Source organism: Lissotriton vulgaris, chromosome 7 (genome assembly GCF_964263255.1).
Source record: "Lissotriton vulgaris chromosome 7, aLisVul1.2, whole genome shotgun sequence".
NCBI lineage: Eukaryota > Metazoa > Chordata > Amphibia > Caudata > Salamandridae > Lissotriton > Lissotriton vulgaris.
Window position 1 is genome coordinate 1434399400 of NC_141695.1, and position 24209 is coordinate 1434423608.

Consider the following 24209-nt stretch of genomic DNA (forward strand, 5'->3'; position numbering starts at 1 on the left):
CTCCCCCCTATGGCGGACAAAGCCCCAACTCGGGAACTCGCAAAACTGGGACTGAACAAGGCGGGAGACCTCTTCCTAGACTGTTCGGCCAAAACCTGGGATCGGGCGCGGGGAAATGGAGATGACCCTCCGCTGCTTCAGAGGTTCCACTTCAATAGAACGCGGAGTGCCCTCGCCAAACTCCTGGGTCCGGATATGTCCGAGCCTCCGGACATGCCGGAATTAACATATGTGATCACACGTAAAGACCCCAAGAAACTCTTGACGAACCTCTACAGTATAGCGAGATCCCAGGGGGGGCATCAACTTATGAAAGCTCGCTTGGAGTGGCAGAGGGACCTAGGTACCCCGTTAGATGACTCGACGTGGAGCTACTGCTGCGAAAACACGAAGCGTATTTCCCTAAATGGAAAACACCGACTTATACACTTTAAATTCCTTCAAAGAGTGTACTACACCCCGGTGCGACTTCACAGGTACAGGCTGCGTTCGGAGGCACACTGTGAGCGTTGCAGAGCGGCAGACGCGGACTTCTTGCATTTGGCGTGGGGTTGCCCGGGGATAAATAGATTTTGGCGGGACATTTTCTCGGAGATGAGCAGGATTCTGGAAGTCGACTTAGACATGGACCCGGGATTAGCACTAATTGGCAACTCAAAAAGACTTCAGGGGGCGATGCGCAGGCTTACGGACATGGGGATGCTGATGGCGAGGAGAGTGGTAGCTCAGTGCTGGATGTGGGGCCCTCTTCCTACCAAAGCTAGATGGTCACGAGACATGCTGTTCTGCTCCACACAGACAGAGGCATACAGTGAGCTGTTACCCCCCAGGTCCCGCCCGAAGAACTTCTGGACCCTTTATAGGACTTATTTGCAGGGACAGCAGACAGAGCAGGATGACTCCACAGACAGCACCCCCTCGAGGGCAGCTACAGATCCCACACACGATCTAGAATAGGGTACTGACACCGGGAAGGGAGGATACCAGGGGAGTAGAGGGCTCAGGGGGTGAGGTTAGGGGAAGTAAGGGCCCTGTGAGGGGGGTATTTTTACGGGGAGGACCACACACTGTCCGATTTCATTACTAGCAGGGGTACACACGGAGTGATTCAAGATCAAACCCCCCCCCCTTTCATGTCCCCTTTGCTATCAAGGAGTTGGTCGTGGATGGAGGGAGGGGACGGGGTGCGACCGCTGTCATTGAAGAGCTGGCTACACTATGAGGTGCGAGATACTTGGGTAAAGGCTATGGGCAAGATTAGGGGGGGGGGAGTTGTTCGGGGGGAGTTCAGGGGTTGGTGTGGGGGGCGAAAATTAGAAAACGCACAGAAAGTCGGGCAACTGCCCATTGATAGGACCTGCACTACATAAGGGACCTCGGATGCACCTATGCGCCGCCGGACCCCCGGGTTGTCGGCCTTGAGGCTGTGTACTACTTGTAAAGCGCTTGAAGCTACTAATTATGTCGCGGCCGGCCCCGGAGGGGTTGTGGGCCAGAAGCTGTGTAAACTGTATTTCCTTACTCTGTGCAATAAAAAAAAAAAAAAACTAGAGGCAGGGGGAGGCCTTCCGGTGGCCTGTCAATATGGGTGGGCACGCATTTGGGTGTCCAGGCAGTTCAAATGCCAACTAACTCCCTTGACGTCCAATGTGTGCTCCTAAAATCCCAAGATTGGCCCCAGTTGGCCATAATAAATATCTACTCGAGACCCCTTAGGAGTAGCCAGGAATCGGATACTATTGAAACACTAAGGCAGGTTGTACAGTCTCTTGATCCCCAGATTGCCCTAATAGTTGGCGGCGATTTCAACTGCCAATTTGAGCCCCTCGTGACCTCTAATGCGGGAGAGCAGGATGACGAGGACCGGTTTTGGAATGTGCCTGACCCGCTAATCCCGACTGTTAGAGCATGGACCCCATTGGTCCTGCAAATCAAATCCTTCTCCCTTTCAACGTCTTTGCGGGCGTGTAACGGGAGAGTGGAGTCTGACAGATCGGGATTAGCTACGTTTAATAGATTGTGGCAAACCTCCATTATTGACTACATTATGATGGAAGCTAGGCACTGGGATAAACTTTTGGAATTTAAGGTCCACCCACGGCAAGACAGCGACCATAATGCCCTTGTCTTAACACTTAAACCTGGGAGTTTTGGGCTTACAAATACTACTCCTATGCTCAATAACTTATTGCTGCCAATTTTACTTTCAAATAATAGGCGAAGGGTAAAATGGCCCTCCTTCCAGGATTCCCCCACTAAGCTAGCTAAAATCTACCAGATAGCAATACAGTTGCTAGTAGATATGGGTGAGGTAGCTTTTGGAAATATGAACTTAGACTCGCAGGGCAGAGCTGTGGAAATCCACAAACAGCTGGCTGCCAGGCTGGTGGACGTGTTTAGTCCCATGGCAAGGGATAAAGCTTACCAGGTCAGGACACACCCTTGGTACGATGCCGCTTGTAGAAAATCTAAAAAAGATTTGCTATCAGCGATAAAAACCGAAAATAGAACTAATATTAAGAAATCCCGCCTTGATTATAAAAAGGCTATTATCAGGGGGGAAAAGCAATGGGAGGAGAGCAGATGGGAAGAGCTCAGCTCTGCACTCTCACGTAGGGATTCCAAATCGTTTTGGTCCATTGTGAGTTCTGGTGTGGGTGGGGGAGGAATGGTCTCAACTCCGAATATAGCACCCGCAGTGTGGGAAGCGCACTGCGGCGCGTTATATGCTAATTCGGTTGTGGAGACTGCTCTCCCCCATAATTTTTATCCGCACCAAGAGTATACACCGGTAATGCCAGGGGAAGCTGTAGTATGTCCCCTGTTCTCTGTCCCGGGCACCAGCGACGAGTATCGACTGGCAGGGCTCCTGGACGGTGACCGGAGGCTTGCCCCCCAGTCCCATGGGGGATGTGTATAGCCTAGAATGGTCAGAAGAAATTACCCTTAAGGAGGTTGAGACTGCAATATCCAGCCTAATACCAAACAAGGCCCCCGGCCTAGATAAAATCTCCGGGGATTTATTTCGATCTCAACCGAAAATATGGGCACTGTATCTGGTTGTTTTATTCAATACTATTCTTAAGGGAATTAACCCACCAGATACTTGGCTCGGTGCTGAGATCGTTCCCATTTTTAAGAAAGGCTGCCCACTAATACCTTCAAATTATAGGCCGATAAGCCTTGTCGATACCACTCAGAAGTTAATGGGCAGGGTCATTTTAGATAGGATGCAGGGGTGGATGGAAGAAAATAAAATATTAACCACTCCAGGCCGGGTTCAGGATGGGTATTGTCCCCATTGGATCAAATATTTCGGCTGCAGGTCTTATTCTAGAAGATGGTGAGAATGGAGGGTGGCAGCCTCTATCTCATCTTCGTTGACCTGTGGGCCGCTTTCGATTTGATTCCAAGGGAAAAGCTGTGGAAAGTCCTAACAGAACTAGGTCTCCCATCCTATTTATTGAACATCTTAATTAGGCTTCATACTAGTAATTATGCCCAAGTCAGGTGCGGTAGGAACGGGGATCTTTCGGCACGTTTTCCAGTTCTGAAGGGTGTACGCCAAGGGTGCGTCTTAGCGCCAACGCTATTCTGTCTTTACATCAATGGCCTTGTTGACCACCTGCTTGATGTAAAAGACAATGATGCCCCTCGGTTGGCTGATAGGAGGGTGCCTGCTCTGATGTTTGCGGATGACACCTTGTTGCTATCCAAAACATCATCGGGCATCCAGCGCACCCTGGATGGTTTTTCAGCCTTTTGTGCTTTCCGGGTTTGGCGATTAACTTGGAGAAGACCATGTTTATGATTTTCAATCCCCCAAAGCAGATGCGCCCGAACCCCATTCTGAATGGTTCTGCCCTGGAGAGTGTTAAGACCTTTGTCTACCTGGGCATTACCCTGACGGAAAATCTTGACTGGGGGCCCCAAATCAGCCCTTAGGCTATCCCAAGTAATGGGGAGCATTAACAAAATCCACAGAATTTCTGATTTCAAGCCGGCTGCCCCAGTTATTGAAATATACCGACGACAATCGTAGAGGCATGAGTGGTGTACTAATTGGTAGTCCCAAAATACTCCTCATAAAACCCTGCTCAACTTTCAGTAGATTAGATGTGTTTTTGTGACCCCAAATTTCTGCACCATACGTTGAGATCTGATCTGGGGTTGGAATCCATAGAAGAAATTGTATCAGTACGGCCCTTGCTCTATTGGAAGAGGCTTTGGTCAGTGCCCGAACTAGCTCCTTATAGGGAGGAATTCCTAGAGGTTTGGGCTCTGCTAAAAGGCAAGAACATCCCGTGGCTGTATCATATTAAGTCTCTTACCCTCAAGATTGGTTTGCCTCAGCTCTGGGAGACCCCGGATGTATGTTGCCCGGGAATATCCAAACTGGAACTTAAGAGTCGGTTAACACAGCAGTATTTATCAGCCCAACAGAACTCAGATTCCCTAGGAAGGCTTTCAACAGAGTTCTTCCTGGTGAAAACTGAATTGCGAGCAGAAGAATTTTTAGATGTAATTTATCCACCTCTTGCCAGGAAGCTCTATATCCAGCTAAGGAACGGCACTCTACCACTTAGAGCATTTACTTGCAATTATTGCTTGCCCGGCATGTAACTATAAATGGGAAGATGTTAGCCATGTAATGTTTTTTTGCCCTGCCTACGAGGTTATAAGAAAATGTTGGCTAATTCCTTTGTGTAGGAATATTGGGTTCAGATATTGTAGACAGGCTTGTAGGGTTTTAACATATGATGCTCATCCCCCCATTGTCTTCGCTGTCTCTCGCTTTCTATTTGGCATGTGGCGTCGGAGGAAAAGTTTTGGACGAATTTTTGTGTCCCAATATGTTTTATTGTGAATTTTAACTCTCAATTTTTGATAACTATCTAGTTTAATCCATTTTTAATACAGGTTTGTTATTTATTTCTTCTTTTATTGATCGTGCATCTGTGTATGTATTTTATCTGCACTTTTATGGTCAATGACCGAAATAAAGTTATCAAATGAATGAATGTTTCTCAAGAATCACAGTGCAATCTTTCTAAGATGGTGACTCTCTTTAAGAATGTGTAGGATGTCTTTCCTCTCATGGATAGGACCGAAGTATGCCACATATTAGTGAGAGTGTGCATTTTTCGAGCATACTTTTCTTTCATAACAAATCCTCACTTCACAATGTTCTGGCATTTGCCTGCCTTACTATAGTGCATGACCTTATACTTAGAATAGGGGGGGTTACAATCTGAAATGAGAAGGTTCTGCTTGTTTGTAAGTTTAGAGAAGAGCCCAGAGCCTATGGATAGGGATAAATTTGGTCTGAACTATTTCATCTAAATGATATGGTCTCTGAGCAAGTCTGCCAGTTTTGAACAAACTCAAGGGTGCGGAGTGTCTGTTTCCACTGTATCCCTTTTAGCAAGAATACTGGCTAGGACTTCTGCAAGCATTTGGTAGCAGGCACCCACATTTCCTTTTTAGGTCTCGCCTAAATGCAGCGCGCATGCGCTGCTTTAGGAGAGGGCTTGTGGAATCACTTCAGACTTCCAAGTACCTCCTCCCACACATCCTGTTGGTCTTTGTGTGTGGCTTTCAATAATTGAAAGCACACAAATGGGCAAAGACGGGTGCATGTCCCGCCGATCCTCAAAACTTTCACTCCCATGGCCTAGGGGCCTCGGTAACACACAGGGTGCCATCTGTTCTGGATCAGGTTTACTCCCATAGCGTTTTGTTCTCGGGAGCCAGCAGCGGCACGCGCACGGGATGCCATCTGTTGTGGCTCATGTTACAAATGCTTTTACTTTTGCGGCTGCGCGTGTTAAACAACCGACCACTGGAAACATAAGACTTCCCCCGCACGTCTCCTCCTCTCCCAGCCAAAACATGACTTTGTAGAACATTGTGATAAACTCGAAGTGAGTGTAATGTCAGCCTGTGAAATACGAAACAGGCTCGGCATACGAGTCTCGAGTAGGCATGTCTAATGAAACAATGTTGCCAAATTTTGAGGAAAGGCTAAGCTGCTACACCAAGTGTTACAGTAACTTCTCCACGCCCTCTGCTCTCAATGGAATGCAGACGAGGAATGGATCTGGAAGGTCAGCTTCCCTGAGGTCCAAACGGCAGAAGGCTCAAGCCGCTTATGCGCCCAAACCCTCCCACAAGTAGGTAACTAACCACCAGTCCATGTTCCCCAGTGGTACATATCTGGACATTAGTACAAAGCTGCAGATTGGCCCAAGCTGCCAGGGTTCCCACACTGCCCAAAATCCACAGTGTACTGGGGAGAAGCAACACCAATTATTTTGACGTGTACCGCATACACACACCACTGTTGCATAGATCTCTTTAATTTAAGCGCGCTCCAGTCCCCACAGGTCCCAGCATCCGGCTGAGGCTGCTCAGTGGGTGCAGGGGAGAGAGGGCCGGCTGGACGGGCTCAGATGTGCTTTTGTTAAACACCAGTAACACCCCCATAGAAGATATATATTTTATTTTGATTAGTCTGATTATCTCACTCAGTTGTTAAAGCAAAGCCTGAGCACTTCACATTTGTGGCATGGATGGAAGAAAAATACATAATTAATAGTATCTCCGAGGCTTCCACCCGTGCAGATGTTGTGTAAAAGCAATGTGCCCAGTTAGAATTGTATCTGCTTGTGTTATTCATCAAAGAAGAATATATTTTAGAGGACATATTTAATAACTGCTGCAAATTAAAAATAAATTACAGAGCTTTTCTCTGTTACGTCGTTTTGGTAACTCCTGTGGTACGGGCACTGCCACTTATAGCAATGTGGGATCTATAGGGGGCACGAGTGGACGAAATCCGGATCCAATCAAAGAATGCTGTTATTAACACTACATATGTATGGCATGTTTACTATAAGCACAGGAATTCATTACTTTTGTGAGCTGAAACTCTCTGCGTCTTTAATGCTGTGTTCTGTATTGTGACTTTTAAGACTGAGAGGCTGATGTGAAAAAGTGTGAGTTTGAGGGGCAATTAAGCATTTTTTCAGTTTCTCATAGATTCACTCATCTGCTTTCCTTCCTTCCTTCTTGTCATTTCATAATTTATATTATCTTTATTAATCAAGCGATGTATATTTTCATATCTGTACATATATGGGATTACCATATATGTGTGTGCGCGCGCATGTCATTGCATAACTCATTTTATCTAAATCAATTGGTGTGTATGAATGTATATGCACATACAATGTATATTTTATATATGAAGGATAAGCCTGTGTATGTTTGCCATTGCATAATTGATGTAATCTATTTCAACCAGTTTACGTGCACATATATAGATGTATACACACAAGCTGTACTTTCAGTGATCGAGAGTTCGGACTGTAGACTCACAGATCGGAGCTGAGTGCACTCATTTCGAGGGCCAGGATTCAGGAACAGAGCAGGCATGTTCATCCTAGAGGGGAGGCCACGTCAGAACAGACTAACACTTTAGTACTGTTGGCAGGCTGTGCCACTAGCAAATTATGGGGAAAAGTACCTGAGTTAATCACAGCATGGTTCTCCTTACGGTGCATTGTAGTTCATCTTTTGCGTTTTGCCCACCATGCCACTGTAGTCTCTTTTGTGCTACATGGCTAAACACTTATAAGGTCCCAAAGGCGAGATCTATTGGCTATGCTAATACTTGTTACTCTTGCCTTCTCTGCACCAGTACACGTCCTTTGTATTTTAGCCATGCTGACAGCTAGTCTCCTGTATATTGTATTGTATTGTATATCACACCTTCTGTAACTAACTAAAGTATTTCTTTGTTATTCTGTGCTAAAGAATATTAGCACTATTAGAACAGAGATTGTCAATGCACCATGTGATGATATAATGAGATCTCACCTTAAAGATACACCATACCCTGACCCCTAGGCACCAATCACATTGCCAGAAAATCCACCTAACTAAGGGCCTGATTAGGATGGCGGTCGGACTTGCGTCTAACTGCCATCCTGGTGGGAAACTGGACTGCCCGACAAGCTGTTGGCGGTCTTGCACCCTGAATCACGATGTGACCGCCTTCAAGGCGGTTGCAAAGTGCATTTATTTGCATTGTGAGAGCAGCGCGACCATAGGCGCTGATGTTTTACTATTTTGCGTGTGATTGTGTTTGTTTTTAAACCTGATTTTAAATACCTGAATTCTTCTGCTTATTTACACGACTGGGGGGACACGGGCAAATTGTTTGAGATTGTTGCCTCTTCCTCGGTCCTTCCCCGTTCCGCCACAGCTTTCATGTGCCACTTGAGCGGAGGGACGAGACTCCTCCCACCACCGCCTACAAAAGGCGCCAAGGAAGCAATCCGCGCTAGTGAGAGCAGCGTGACCATAGGCGCTGGCGTTTTACTATTTTGCGTGTGATTGTGTTTGTTTTTAAACCTGATTTTAAATCCCTGAATTCTTCTGCTTATTTGCACAACTGGGGGGACACGGGCACATTGTTTGAGATTGTTGCCTCTTCCTCGGTCCGTCCCCGTTCCGCCATGGCTTTCATGTGCCGCTTGAGCGGAGGGACGAGACTCCTCCCACCCACCGCGTCACTTCCTCTCTCCACCCTATTTCTGGGCATGTGTGTCCGGCCGCGCAGCAGACGAGCGCAGCGGGCGCGACGATGGCGCGCCAAAGGAAAGCCCGTCTGCGCCTGTCCGCGACCGGACTGCGTCCGCGGCCGGCCATGCTGCCCGGGAGGCGTGGGATGGGGGCCGGATCCCCTGGTCATCCGCAGACCTGTGGGCGCTCAACACTTACCAAGGCTGCAGAGATCATTTGATGATGCTGGGGGCGAGGTCTCCACCTAAGACATGTGAGCGATGCAGGTTCACTCTGGGGGTTTACGGTAAGGCGGCCGATGAGATGCCTGCAAAAACAGTAGCGCCAAGGTCCGTGTGCTTTAAAGCAGCCCTCCTAAATTGTAGATCGCTGCCTAGGCACGCGGCCGACATTTGGTCGCTCCTCGAGGATCATGAGTGGGATGCTCTGTTTTTAACAGAGACCTGGCTCGGGGAGGATAATATGACGGCTATTGCACTAGCTGTACCCACGGGCTACAAAATGTGTTTTGCTAATCGAGGTGAGGACAAGAAAGGGGGAGGGGTAGCGGTGATAATTAAGGCAGCTTTCACGCTTACTTCATCAACCCCTATCCAGATATCAGGAGTGGAAGGCCTACACTTTGGTATCCAGATGGGCCCTCAGGTGACCCTGGCTGGGCTATTAGTATATCACCCCCCGGGAGGATCTTCCTCCAGCTTGGAATCACTGCTGGATATGATTGTTCAGTGCTCACTTACATTCCCATTTTCTCTTATTAGGGGACTTTAATGTTCATGTGGATAGGGATAATTGCACCCTAGCTGAAACCTGACTGTCCACATTGATGACTGCAAATCTGACGCTGTGTAAGGAGGGCCCCACACATAGAGCAGGTCACACACTAGACTTAATTATTAATAATGGGGATACTGTAAAGGTAGAGTTGGCCCTGCCGCTGATCTGGTCAGATCATTTTCTTATTCCCTTTACAGTGGAAATAGATACGCCCAGACCGGTTATGAGTAAATGTACCTTTATCAAGAGGCATTGGAAAAAGTTAGTCCCTGAGGCTATGGGCCCGGCCCTGGGCCTGAATAAACCTGTTTTAACTTCTGATAGCAATACTGATGCGCAACTATTTAATACCTGGATCAAGAATATGGTGGACTCAGTTGCACCCGCCAAACGCGCAACTTCACAAAGGGAGTCTCCATCGGCCCCCTGGTTCTCGAGTGATCTCCGAGCCGAAAAGAAGGCATGTAAAAAATTAGAGAGGTTATGGAGAGTAAGGTATGGGGAGGTAGAAAGGGACCGCTACAAGGATGCACTAAAAAATTTGCAGAAGGCAGTGAGAAGGGCCAAGAAAGCCTTCTTTGCGACCTCTATCCGAGAAGCAGAGCACTCAAGTAAGGAAGTTTTTAAAGTGGTGCAGTCTTTCTTTAAACCTAGCTGCATAGAAAGGGAGGTTCCCCCATCCCTGTCATTGTGCAACAGTATCTCTGAGTTTTTCGAGTGTAAGATCCAAAAAGTTTACGACTCTTTTGGCCCGGAGGTTAGGACGGAGAAATCAGATATAGCAGTAAAAATAGGGCCAGTGGTAGGACTTGAGCAGTTCCTTCAGATAGACTTGGATTTAGTTATTAAGGAGCTCCAAAAATGTAAATCGGGTTCCCCAGATGATCCCTGTCCGCCCAAACTCTGGAAATCTATAACTGAATTTGTGGCACCCACCCTACAGTCCATCTGGAATGGATCCATTACCTCCGGGGTATTTCCGGAGGCATGGAAGCATGCCACTCTCCTCCCGTTAAAGAAAAAAGCAAATGGTGATCCGTTGGACTTGAGCAACCTGCGGCCAATTTCTCTGCTGGCGGCCCCAGGAAAAATGTTTGAGAAGATAATCCAGCGCCAGCTTAACAAATTTATTGAGGACAATGGTGTCTTACACGAGACTCAATCAGGTTTTAGACCGGGCTTTAGCACGGAGACTGCACTCATTGAAGTAGCAGAATCAGTGAGGTGGTCGATGGATGCCGGGGAGTCAGCTATGCTGGTTCTCCTGGATCTGTCGGCCGCCTTCGATACGGTGGATCATGGTAGGCTCCTACAACTGCTGGCAGAGATAGGGCTAAAGGACCAAGCTCTGGGATGGGTTCAGTCGTACCTGTCACAAAGAACACAGAAGGTGGCATTGGGTCATATTGTGTCTAAACCCACCAAGATAAAATGCGGTGTTCCCCAGGGGTCGGCTCTGAGCCCGCTACTATTTAATGTTTACTTGGCACCTCTGTTTACACTCATTGCAAACTGGGGATCAAGGCAATATCCTATGCTGACGACACCCAGCTGGTGTTCCCATACTCAGGGGTGTCGGAAAGCGCTTTTGCAAATTTTAAGGGGTGCCTCCAAGATGTGGCCAGATGGATAAACGCAAACAAACTCAAATTGAATGCTGAGAAGACAGAGGTCATCTTCTTTGGCAAGGGATCATCCCCCCCTGCAGAGTTCTGGTGGCCGGAGGAAATGGGGATGCCCCCGTCGCCGAGCCAGAGTGCAAAAAACTTGGGAGTCCGCTGGGATAGCAGTCTCTCCTTTGCTTCTCATATTCAGCAGGTAGCAGGATGCTGTCTATCCAAGCTGAGGAACCTGTGCAAGATCCTGAGACTTCTACCAGAAGAGTGCCGTAAGACGGTAGTCCATGCCACAGTAACATCGAGGCTGGACTACGCCAACGGACTTTATCTGGGTCTTCCCCAATACTTAATCCAGCGCCTACAGACGGTGCAGAATGTGGCTGCGAGACTGCTGAGGTGTATTCCTTTTAAGCACCCAGTCTCTCCGCATCTTCGAGTACTGCACTGGCTCCCAGTGGCCAGTAGGATCAAGTTCAAAACCTTGACGCTGGCCTTCAGGTCCCTGTATGGCACCTGTCCCAATTATTTGAGAGCTAGGTTACCCAGGTATCATCAGTCGAGGACCCTCCGCTCCAATAGGCGGGTGCAGCTCGTGGTCCCTCGAGCGCGAAGAGCGCGGTTGGGTGGAAGAACCTTCTCGGCCAATGTGGCGGGGTTATGGAACTCTCTCCCTCCTGCCCTACAACAGGCCCCTTCTGAAACTTGCTTTAAACGACTGCTAAAAACCTGGCTTTTCACTCCACTACGCTAAGATTTGTCACCTGGCATATGGTTAGTCTGTTTTCACAGCGCCGGGACTCCTCCATGTGAGGTAGCTGTTCGCGCTCTACAAAACTCATTATTATTATTATTAATATTATTGTGGCGGGTGTTGCGGGCTGCAGCACATGCCGCAGTACAAAATATGCACCCTGTGCATATCCCTGCATTATGTAGCAGGCACCATGGTTCAGGGATATGTAGGGGGCACCATAGGTGCCGCCCAGGGCCCATATCGGAGGTCTGGGGGGAAGAGAGGTCGCTACGGGCCCCCAAAGTCCCTTTCCTCCAGCCTTTTCATGGCGGGTCAACCACCATGAAATGGCAGCAGACAGGGACATTGTAAATCATGAGAAGGCACCGCCACTGTTGTAGGGATACAACTCCTTCTGACGCACTGATGCGTGGCGGTCGGGCTCTCCGACCGCCAGACATCCACCCGCCATTCTAATGTGCTGGGCGGTAAACATTATTACGATGTCGGTGGGACCTCCACCGACGGGCTGGTGGTCTCACTGTCATCGTAATCAGGCCCCGGAATGCTGACCCAAGGTGGCTTTGTACAATATGAAGTTGCGGCCGACAGGAAACTGGTCCCAGACCAGAAATGTGGACCACTCTTTTGGTAATTCTCTCAGGCCACCAGGCTGCACTTGAATTCCTGAGGCAGTTTGAATTTAAGCTCTGCAGGTGGACTCTGCAGTTTCTTCTGAGGACTCCTGCAGACATCGTGTTTGTTTTTGGTGTTGATACAGATGTACGCACAACAAAAGGGTAGAATTCAAAATGTTCAAAACAAAAGCACGTCTCTTCCTGTACAGTACTGTTTGTAACAGCCATTACTTAATAAAGTGAACTCCCGGAAGGAAAGGCTCTTGTTTGTCCCAGTGAAGTCTGCTGCTAAATTGGATTATAAATCGTGCCTCTGGAAAGCACTGTCCCCGTTTCCGATCCAGAGGTGCCTTACCATGTAGAAATATCACAGTCTGCATCCTTTAATCGAAGCAAGACATTAGTTGTTGCTCTCATCGCTTCAGCACTCTGATGCCCACAAAGGGGTTGTGTTCTTATGTTGCAGGGGTTGGAATGTCAGTGCAGGCATCTGAACGCCTGCCAATAACCTGAGTGATGTTGGGCAGATCCCTTTTGTCTCTTTCAAGTTCATGTTAATCCATTGTACGCTATGGTTTTCACTGAGTTGGACTGTTCAGTACATAATTATTTATACTGGTCAGAACGTGCTTTTAATACGCGTTTCAATTTTTACAGTTTTTTGAGTTCTGCTAACTATTATCTATTTTTTTCTGTAAACACTGGCTTCGAAATGGTCCTGCTATGACCCAGAGAAATAAATCCATGGTGCCAAAGAAAATAAATCCGAAATTATTCATGAATTGTAGCCCCTTTTTAGGTTTTGCCTAGCCAATGCGTACGAAGTACGCATGTACTAGGAAAAACCTAATGAGTATAGTATGGAGCTGGGAATCCGCCCGTGCTTTCCATTGGCTAGCTCCATAAATGGAGGCTAGCCATTGGAAGACACATCTGTCCGTCAATGCCGGACCAGATTTGGGGGCGTTCCCGAGATTTTTTGGCTTTTGGCTACGTCAGCCGAAAGCCTGTTCTCGGGAACGCCCCCAAATCTGGTCCGGCATTGCCGGCACACGCCTGAAGGAGAAAGTGCCTCACTTACATGGCGTGGAGCGCTTTTGCTGACCTCTAAAGCCGGTGCCGCGTCATCGGGAGGAGGAGTGGAGAGCAGGAAGCAAGAGATCTGCCGGAAGATGTCCAGGTGAGTGCTTTGTTTTTTTGTTTGTTGCTTTATGTCCATGTGTGTCTGTTCCCGCCCCCCCTCCCGCTGTCAGTGTGTGGCCGTTCCCGACCCCCTCCCGCTCTCCGTGCCTTTCCGCCCCCCCTCCGTTGCATTGTAAATGCTTTTTTTTATGTGCTTGCACCCATCGGTGTGATCCACCACTTCCTATGTAGGCGTCCACCCTGTCCAACCTTCCCTCCCTGTAAGCCTCCACCCAGTGCGCAAGCATATTCATGCCCCCCAATCTGCCGTGTCCCCCCCTTGCTATGGGTCCTTTCCTCTGCGCTCCGCCCCTAGCCACTCCACCCTCCAACTCTTCAAACTCTACTGGCTGATGCAACCCAGCTTCCTACTGGCTAGGCCGCAGGCTCTGTTCCACCACTTGGCACGCTGTGCTGATTCAGAGGCTATCGGCTCCTGCCGCTTTCCACCCACACTAGAGCTGCTTCCTCTGCTCTGACGCGGACACGGGCAGTCAGGTAAGTTTTCTTATTATTAAAAAATGTACTTTTTAACCCCCTGCGCGAGTCCCCCAGACCCCCCCCCCCGCCCGCACCCCCAAGTCCCCCCCGCACCCCCAAGTCCCGTCACCCCACCCGAGTCCCGTCCCCCCCCACGCGAGCCCCCCCCCCCGCGTGAGTACCGTCCCCCCAACCCCCCCTCCCCCCCTCCACGAGTCGTAAGGATCGGAATGACTTAGGATGATTTCTAGGTGCACGCGACAGCAGACGTTTGAATGGCAGGTTATGGTAACTATAACGTAATGAGACAGAGTTCAGCGGATGAGGACCTGCGAGTTTCAGAGGAAGTGAATACATCTGTGGAAGAGCATTATAATATGGAGTATTGGCTTACGGAGAAGTAGAGCAATTTGACGAACGAGAGCCAGCGAATAGTGCAACAATAACATCTAGTGGTCAGACTGTATCTGTAGCTGAAGTACTGCGGGCAGTAGAACTAGGGTACTTACAGAGGAGAAAAGAAATATAATCACTCATGACTAGTCACTATATGTCGGTTTCTGTATATATATTGATGTCCTGGAAGGTGAAGACAATGGTGCAACAGTGAACAGTCAAAGTATGTTGGTATGCAGTACGGATACCAGTGGCTAGTATATAATATTAACTTAGGAAGGAGAAGACGGACACAGGCGTAGTAGAGAGTGAGTTGTCCCAGTGTAACACGGGCAGTGATCACAGAAGGGGGAGATACTGATGCAACAATGACATCATTGACCAGGCTTTATATGATTTTTAATATAATGCGATGTTTCTTTAAGATTTCTATGATGCTCCTTTTGGTATGTCCACAGCATGAGCTATGAATGCAGCGTGGGCGGTCTTTGCATGCCCTCATGGTATTATTGTAGAGCGCTATATTTATCTTTGAATCTATGCTTGTCATGTTGGCATAGTGCAGTGTTTGCTTTGAAATGTTCTCCACGTGCGCTTTGTGTGCAGTTAATTTGTTTCCTGTGACTGAAGCCAGTAAGCCGTTGGGATCTGAGGATTACTGGAACAAGCGACAATTGGTTAAGTTAACTTCAGAACAGGTTGAGATTATGTCTAAAAGGAGAGATTGAGTCATGAGTGCTGATTGGGCACACTGGCTACAACCCTCTGTTTAAACCTCAGGTGAAAGAAATACTTGTTTGAATTCCACTCAGGGAAGCTCTTGTGTAAGTGAGTTTCTCCTGTGGGCGTCCACGTATGAGCTCGGTGGGTTCACGTGCCAGAAGAATGTCAAAGCAGTTTGAGGATTTAGTGCTTTCCTGAGCATTCACACGTTTCGTTTTAGTTTCTTGTTTTAGTTTTATTTCGGATCAAAAGGGAAAAGATGGTGTAATATAATGCAATGTTTGGCTGTGTGTGTGGGGGGCTCTGTGTGGGTGGGTGGGTGTGTGGGGGGGCTCTGTGTGCGTTTGGGGGGGGCTCTCTGTGGGTGTTTGTGTGTGTCATTTGCGAGATAAAGCTAGTGGCATTGTAAATGACAATGCCATTTATTTATGTTAAAAAAAACATAAATAAAAATAATGTCAAGAGCAATGCCAATAGCTCTAACTTTAACAAAGGCAAAACCATTGCATTGTAAATGCTTGTTCTTTTTTCATTTGACTCTTTTGACTAGTTTATTTGTTGGCATGTGAAGGTGCATCTTCTTGTCTTAAGAAACAGAGGGAGGGGCTTCCCTGACTGCATGGATTTCTGGTAGCAAATATAAGCATTTTGTGTGGCATGGCTTCTCAGCGCCCGAGTTATGCATTATCTGCAAAGTCAGAAGTTGAGCGTGCAGAAATTTGCAGATGTAACAAATGGGGAATCGAGCTGGTGGCCGTTCTGTTCCCCAGGCTATTAAGAAAAGGATGATCTGGTACCTGCAGTACTTTCTTTTTACGAAAGCGCATTCTGTAGTTATTTATAGCATGCAATATTTTTAGAGACAGTGGACTGAACTTTTCATGTTCAATGTATTTGTATGCTTCCAGTATTAATTTGACCTGATGAAGTCTGATGCTAAATTGAATTGCAAAGGGTGCCTCTAGAAAGCACTGACCTTGTTTCAGATCCAGAGGTTCCTTACCACGTAGAAATGTTCTTCTGTAAGTCAAAGCAAACTCTAAATCTATATGGTGGTAGTGGGTTATTTATTTCTTACAGAATGGTAAATCCGTGCTAAGTTACTGATTCGTGAAATTTCTTCAGTAACCTTTCCGTCTACTCTTGCGGTCTGCAGGTATTTAAAAGGCACAACCCCAGCACAGCGGAAGAGCAAGAGATGATGGAGAACCTGTTTGATGCCCTCTGCTCCTGCCTGATGTTGAGCTCCAACCGGGAGCGCTTTCTGAAAGGGGAAGGGCTTCAATTGATGAACCTGATGCTCAGGTACGTGATGTCTAGTTGGGAAAGACTAAAGTCTCTGATATGGATGACTGCAAGTGATGGACCTCAGAAGTGAGAGATCTGCCAAGAAAAGGCTATATTACATGGCACCTGTTACATTTACTTTCTGTACCGGTGTTCGTGGTTGATAGATTTTTTGATCCAGTATAACTTAATTGAAAGGGCTGCAACTATCTGTGTGACTGTGATAATGACATACATTTGTTTTATTTTCGAAGCATGGGATGTACCTATTTGTGCGCTGTATTTATTTATTCTCTCAACATTTCAAAATGAAGGCTGGATTGCGTTCTCAGGCAGATGAATCTGGGATGAGGGAGCATAAAACATCTTTTAGTCTTGAGGTTCAAAAGTATACAAGGTGGTAGTTCTTACATATGGTTTGAAGTATGCAAAGTGTGTGGAATGTAAGGAATGGCTTCACCAAACTTGTGCCTTGGACGAAAGGTCCAAATGCCTTTGACCACTGCTCTGTCCCTCTGATGGCTGTAGCATACGTTGTGCCCTTGGGAGCTATCTCTATCCTAGCTGGTGGTTATTTGTAGACAAATTCAAAGACCGATGTCTCTGATAAATTCTGGGGACATCCTGATCTGAAAGGGAAACATGGTACTCTTACACATGCCACTGCACACATGGATCTGGAGGGAATTTTGTGGCATGCTACAACAAGTTTTGCTTGCCCCTTACCATTGCAACATTTTGGGAAATTTGGGATTACTTTTCTTGTGCTTAGAGAGAGAGCGTCTTTAACGGAGCAGCACAGACCACTTTTGTCTACTTAATTTGCAAAGTGAGAGGAAGATGTACTTCATACGAGGTGTCTTTCGAATAATGCTCATTTGAGCCCCCAGGATTTCCACTCACAGCCATATAAAGCTTTTGGTTTTATCTACTAAGAGTACATGACACCATATAAGATGGCGAGCTGTAGATGGCCACCGGTGTGTTCTGGTGGCAAGTGCAGCATCTGCTTCTTATCAAATTTGATTTACAGACAAATACATATTTATGTAATACTTTTTATTTCTCATATAATGCAACATTTGATCAACTTGTATTGCATAAATTGTAGGCAGGTGCTGAAAAGTTGGAGTTCCTTGTAATTAATTTATAAGTTCTCTGCTTACTTGGTTTAGTGTGTTATTGTTCCTGACCTAAGGCTAAGAATGTTGGCAGGTACCAGCGTTTAGGGCATCAGACAGAGTTAAATTGTCTCCTAAACATAGGGGATGAGATGCTAGATGGACACTAAATGCTAGATTGTTTGATAAGGTGGCAGCTCTTTAGAAATGCTCCAGCACCCACAGAATTCCTCCAAGATTTCTCAGACTAGAAGCTTTAGTTTGATTTACAGATTGTACTCTGAATTTCTGATGCATACTTAACCACAGGTTCCTCAACTGTTAAATATCCTCCAGGCAGCAGAGTGGATCTGGATGTTTTCACAGTGACCCCGTGCGCAACTAGGTGGCACTGTGTGGCTCTGCTTTAGTCGTGTTCCGACCCTGAAGTGATGGAGCAGTGCCGCATATAAACATCTCACCGCATCAGTTCCTTTCTTTCCATGCCCTCCACAGCAGGATCCTTTTTATGGTCTGACATCACAGCTTAGCTGTCGCCAGACAATTATGTGAGCATCACTAGAGAGGGACTTTAACTGAATCCACATGTTGGAAGCCAGGAGTACATATTTAGACTGGGCAGAAGTTGTGTGCTACCACAAAAAAGTGTATTGCCTCCACGCAACTGGGATCATTTTGTTTATTAATCCCGCTGCCGGAGCTTGAACTTTCAGGGGCACACAACATTGGAATGCAATAAAAGTGCATAGATAACTAGATAATTTGTTTTTCTCTGGCAGCAGCACAAATGGGTGGAGGTTAGTCATGAACCTACATGGATTTTTAGTTCTGGCTTGACAGTGCAACTGTCATTTAATTTACACCAATATTACTCTACAGTACTTTGTTTGCACACAAATACATTTCTATTCCTATGCTATTTAGTTGTAAGTCTTCACATTACCATGCAGCCTTCCTTTAAATTCGCCAAAGTTTGTTCGTTGGTTTGACATGTTTTTCAAACTATTCCAATGTTCAAAGGAACGCTGCCCCCACCCAAGACTAAAGGGTTCAAAACATGCCATGAGTACCATAAACAACTGTTGGTGATGAACCTGCATGAGATATGCCTCTGGAGTTTGGGCTTGGAGTTCGATTTCAAGTTGTGTGAGGATTACTCACTCATGCCCCCGAAGATGATAACTGGGCCATTAAGCGTAGCTGTACATTGCTGAACATTAAACCTATACCGGTACTGCTCCTACTCCCGCTCTAAGTCGAAGGTGCAGACACGTTCCCGCTCTTGAAGCCCAACACACAACAGGTCCTTTTCAGAGTCAAGGGCAACTGGTAAGTCAAAATCCTAATTGAAGTGAAAATAAGAGAAAATTAAGTAGGACTCTACTCCATCCTGCCACTCTCTAGCCAAAGAGAACTTGTGCGGACAGCAAAGTGCCATTTGATCGTGATCTGCGATTGAGGAGAGGATCGCACAGTTGATCCCAGTGTGCCCTGAGTTCCTGGGGTTATTGGTGATGACGCAGCAGGTGGTGGCCTTAAGGGAGGCCACGCTGCGTAGTTTTGCCACTCTTCCGGCTTCCTGGGGTACATATTTGTATTGCAAGAATCCACAGTGGCCTCCAGTCGGGTTACCTCCATAGGTATGTGCCGTCTGTGAACCTCGACCCCTCCTCGTCGTTTTGCACCAACTCCAGTGCAGACTGCAGTTCCGGCCTTTACCCTACAGTATGATGACAGTTTGTATATGGTTTTATAAGAGGCCAGAGGGCTTTTTACTTCCCTTGATACAGGGTTCAATTCCTGCCTTGTGCCTCCCACGGCCGAATAGAATGCTTCCTTTGCGGTAGTCAATATATGTGCTGCTGAGGTCCTGAATTTACAACTCTCCTCTTTTGAGGTTAAAGCAAATGTGCTTACTGAAGTCTTCCAGCCTCGTAGGACTTGGTCGAAGCCTTTACTGACATTCAATCAAGACCTAAGTGACTCACCTATGGGCGCTTGGTCTCAACCTTCTTCTTTCCCACATTGAACAGGCAGGTGGCCAGGTGTCAGTTCAGTGCCTGATTTCCTTACGCAGCATCTTACTCCTGAGAATGTGGCAGTCCGTCCTAAGTAAATCTCAATTTATTGCCCACAACTGCCCCTGACAAGGTATCAAAAACGATTGAGAAGTTTAGGAAATGCTAGTTCTTGACTTGAGGTCAGTTATTGACAGTTGCCTACTGGACTGTTATATGTAGACCCACTGGGACATTGTCTATGAAATCTTGCTCGTGGTCCAGGGAGAATGTAAAGCCTCTTTGGCACAAACCATTCAAAATGGTATGGATCAGCTGATATTGATTTATGCTGGAACTGAACATTAGTCATTTTTTGGGGAGAGTATTGGTCATCTGTAGATGAGATCCACAGTCTTCTATGGAGACATGCAGGCATCCCTCAAGAACATGCATTTTGATGGATCCCACCCGTTTGGTGAAAAAGCTGATTTTACCCTGGAGTGCTTTAAAGAAAGCCAGGCCTCTGCTTTTTTCCCCGGCCAGACCGATCACTCATCATTTTAATTCTGTATGAGTCCTCTTCAGCGGTTTGGCGTAGAGAAAGTGCCAGACGCCCCACTCAAGTCACCTCAAACAGCCACACTCCCCTCTAGTCACCTCATCCTTTTGTGGCCAGGGATCAGGCAGGCAATGTGTAGGTCACCTGGGACACCAATCTACCAAGCCCATCTCCCATGCAACATCAACCTCCAACCCAATTTAGTTTGCTCTCATCATCGCACATACTCCATGTGGGAGGCAGGATCTGATATTTTCTCCTGGGATGGCAGTTCAAGACTTGGATCTCGGTGAGAGCAGGTCTGAGGCTTCTTGGTATGTTAGGCTCCTGCATCCTGCTGGTTGACAATGCTAATTGGCGTATGCGGGCTCTACAGTGTAATCTGAAGTCTCAGTATGCCAGTAACCAAGGAAATCTGGTGGACGTCATTCAGTTTCAGAGGAAACTGCACAAGATCTGCAGTTGGGGCTGCAACCTGACCAATGGCAGACCCCTCTCTCTTCTCCACCTAGAGCTTATGGTGGTATGGATGCACCACTGCCTGGTTAGGTGGCCATTTAGGAGAGGTGGAGAACAGAGGGCTCTATTCTCTAGGGGAAACTCATGTCCAAATAAATCTCTTGGAGTTGCGGGCCATCTGCTTGGCGTTGAAGACCTTCATGCTCTCCAACAAGAAATTATATGTGCATGTTCTCATGGACACATGCCATATGGCACTGCAAGAAGCTGGGCGGAGTGGAGACTTGGGTCCTGTTCCAAGATGTACGCCACCTCTGGAGTTGGCATCTCCCTGAGCATGTACCACATGGCCAGATCATTAAATTCCAGGGCGGACAAGCTCAGCCAGTGATGCCTGTGGATCACGAATAGCTGTGGTACCCCAAGGTGGTACAGAGCCTCTTCTTTTTTCAGAAAATGTTTTTATTGGTAGAGACAAGGGTGTCAATACATGGTACATGATATTAAATGCATTTCATTACAAAAGGAATTGCAGCAATAAAGTTTTATGAATCGGGCTCAAGGATAAAAATAGAAAGAATAAAACAGTAACAATTATTCATATAAAGCATTGAAATAAATATTTTAGGAACATTTGGGTGTTCAAGGGGTTTTTTAAACTTCTTGTTGAGTTGGCTGTAACTGAAAAGATCGTCTGGCACTTGCATCAAGGTAAATTGTAACAGGAGACCACAAATCTAGTTGTTTCATTGCCATATGCATAGGGTATACAAAGGAAGTGTCCAACCTGTGATTATGGCAAACAGCTTAACACCGTGCCTTGTAAGAGATTTTTGTAAAGTCCTTCCAATTAGTGGTAATTTGCTGAAATGCGACTGCTAAAAGCAAATCAATAATTTTAACATTAAGTGTAACATTCTCCCAGCAAGATGAGAGACTTCCTAAGAAAACATGAGTAAAGGAGAACGAAAGTTTAGTTACAAAAATCAAGTTGATTTGGGACCATACTTGTTTCCAGAAATTATACACAATAGGACAAGTAACCTATGGAATAAATCAGCATAGGGAGATAAACATGTCCAACAAGCATCTGATGCAGTCATACATTTTTTGCTTAAAGCATGCAGTGTTAATAAAAGTGCATTATAAACAAAACACAGCGTTTGCGTTATATTAGCTGCTCTGGATGATTTACGAATCTTAGTCCACAAGGTGTTCCATAAAGACACAGGCCAAAATAGCATAAAATCTTGTTCCCATGTCTCTTCTACTTTGGATTTTGTCCTAACAGTGTCATTGCCTTGTAAATATCTGTATATAGTGGAAGCTTTGGGTGTGGTTTTTAACAAGGTATGAAATTGTAAAGAAGGGTCTGGAATGGTAGAGACAGTAGGTGTAGCAGGTCAAAGCCTCTTCTGAAACTGAGGAGAACTTGTGCTGGCTCTTCATCATTCTCTTATGCAGTGTCAAAGCTTCTGGATGTTGGAGCGCTCTCACTAGAAGACGCATATAGGCTATACAGGTTCCTCTCAATTGAGGGAAAACCCACAACTTGATGGTTTGTTTTTTGCACCCTTTAATTTTCACACCTGATTTTAACTTTCACGTCCTCTGGTAAGGGTGGGCCTTAGCGCGCCCATACCGCCGAGGTACACTACTTAAGGTCCCGATGAAAGCCCAGTAAAATTACACATAGATGGGCAGAAAAATGTCGACCCCACCCTAAGTGGAAATATCCAAACCATTATTTGGTAGATTTCCCACACATACATTTTTACTTATGTCAGGCTGACCATTGAATAACATTTTTGTATGGTACAGCCTTTGACATTTTTAATTCACATTCCTTTGACACAATTGCCACGAATAACCAGCTCCGCAGTAACCTGGCATTGTAGCACACCAGGGAGGCATTCGGCTTCTCCTGGTGGGCCGGATGATGAAGCATGTCACCACCCAGGGTGGTGAGTGAGGGCTTCCTATGAAATCCCTAATGATTTCCAATCTGACTCATTCAGGTTGATTTTTCCTTCTCTGCTTTCTGTGCTCATACATTTGTTTTTCACAACACTCTTTTGTTGTTTGAAAAGATTGACCAGGGGGACCAAGAGTGTCCTTTACAAATCCCTCTCTCTCAATTTGTTGTTACTCACCCGTTGTGTAAAATTAGCAGTATAAACCCTTTTAATACTAGCCTGATGCATGTTCTATTGCTTCTTTTGTCTGTGGTCTAGTAAGGTTTTGCAGTGAGATCTATTGATAGCACATTTTTGGCCCTTTCTGTCTCTTTATATTTGCCAAACCAACCATCCTTTTTTAAGTCACCTGCTATGATGTGTTTATTAAAGGTTTAACACATATTCCCTCCTAAACAGTTTGATACTACGGTGGGATCTTAATTTGAACTTGCGTACTTCATGGACCCCCCCTTCAAGCCATTGCACAGCGGCTCACTGCATTTTCTAACTCTCAAAGCTATCTTTCCAACTGCTATCACTTCAACTTGTCACATGAGTGAACCCCAGGTGCTCTCAGTGGAGCCACCCAATGCCACCTTTTTTCTGGACAAACGTGTTGAAGACCAGGATAGCCTTCTTGCAATAAAGTTGTGACTCCTTTTCATGTTGGGCAATACATCACCTTCCAGTCTCACTTCTCTAAAGCAGAGAGCTCCATTGACTGAACCCCAAAATAGGCTTAAACTTTTATGTCATGCACGCCAAAGACTATCCGGTGGATGGTCAGCTTTTTGAAGGGATCTTAAGGCAAATAAAGGTAATGTAGTGCAGAAATAGACTTTGTCACGGTGAATAGTCCTCTGCAATAGGCTCTGCAACGCTTTGGCCATGATAAAACCTCTGGAGGGGCTGCTACCACTGCGGTGGCACACAGAGTGTATGTTCTTGACATATGCCAACCCACTAAATAGACGCATTGGTGCACATGCTCCACAAGCACTATTACCTTGAGAGCCAGATCTGATGGCAAAGGCATTTTGCCTGTTCGGTCCTGCAGGAACTTTTGGATTGAGTTCTCTCCACAGACCCTCTACCTTGGAGGGGCATACTGCTTTGGTATCTATTCTACAGGTGAGGAATCTACAGTTAGAAGTGTTATTTACCTTCTGTATCGCTCTTTCAGGTGGAGACTCCAATAACTGCTAATTCTTTGCTGCCACCCCACCTCACCTTTCTGTGGATTGGCCTCTTTTTATAATTTGAGAAGGCCCCAAATTAGAGAGCTGCACATTGGTAGCTTCAGTTGATTTGTGCTGCCCGTCTGAGGGCATGGAAAGAATCGAGCAAGAAACTGACCTCAGCACACAGGGGGTGATGCCTATATGTGGTTCCGTTCCATCAAGGGCGGAATGAGACAAGAGTTGCACAGCACCACCCAGCAGTGCACAGGAGCACAGCTGTGAAAATGTTCAGATCCAGCCTGGTGGACATGCTACTGCTGAGGATCTGTGGTTCAATTGTCTATCAAAATGACGGTTTCCAATGGTAAGTAATTTGTTTGTTTGGATGTGAGGGGAATTAGAGCAGTCATCAGTGATGTGCTTCAACAGATTCTGTCTTGTCCTCTTACTCCTGGCCGTTGCTGCTATCCAAGGCTGGTTTTAATTGCCTAGCCCCACTATCTTGTG

The 24209-nt window shown here is 46.5% G+C and overlaps 1 protein-coding gene across 1 annotated transcript in view; it reads left to right on the top strand.

Annotated features, from left to right (window-relative positions):
- The window catches only part of CTNNBL1 (catenin beta like 1), a 507405-nt gene that overhangs the window by 240492 nt on the left and 242704 nt on the right, over positions 1–24209 (top strand). Inside the window, exon 10 of the mRNA XM_086932233.1 lies at positions 16294–16442. Within this exon, the coding sequence (XP_086788359.1) occupies positions 16294–16442 (149 nt within the window). The remainder of the gene's footprint in view (positions 1–16293; positions 16443–24209) is intronic.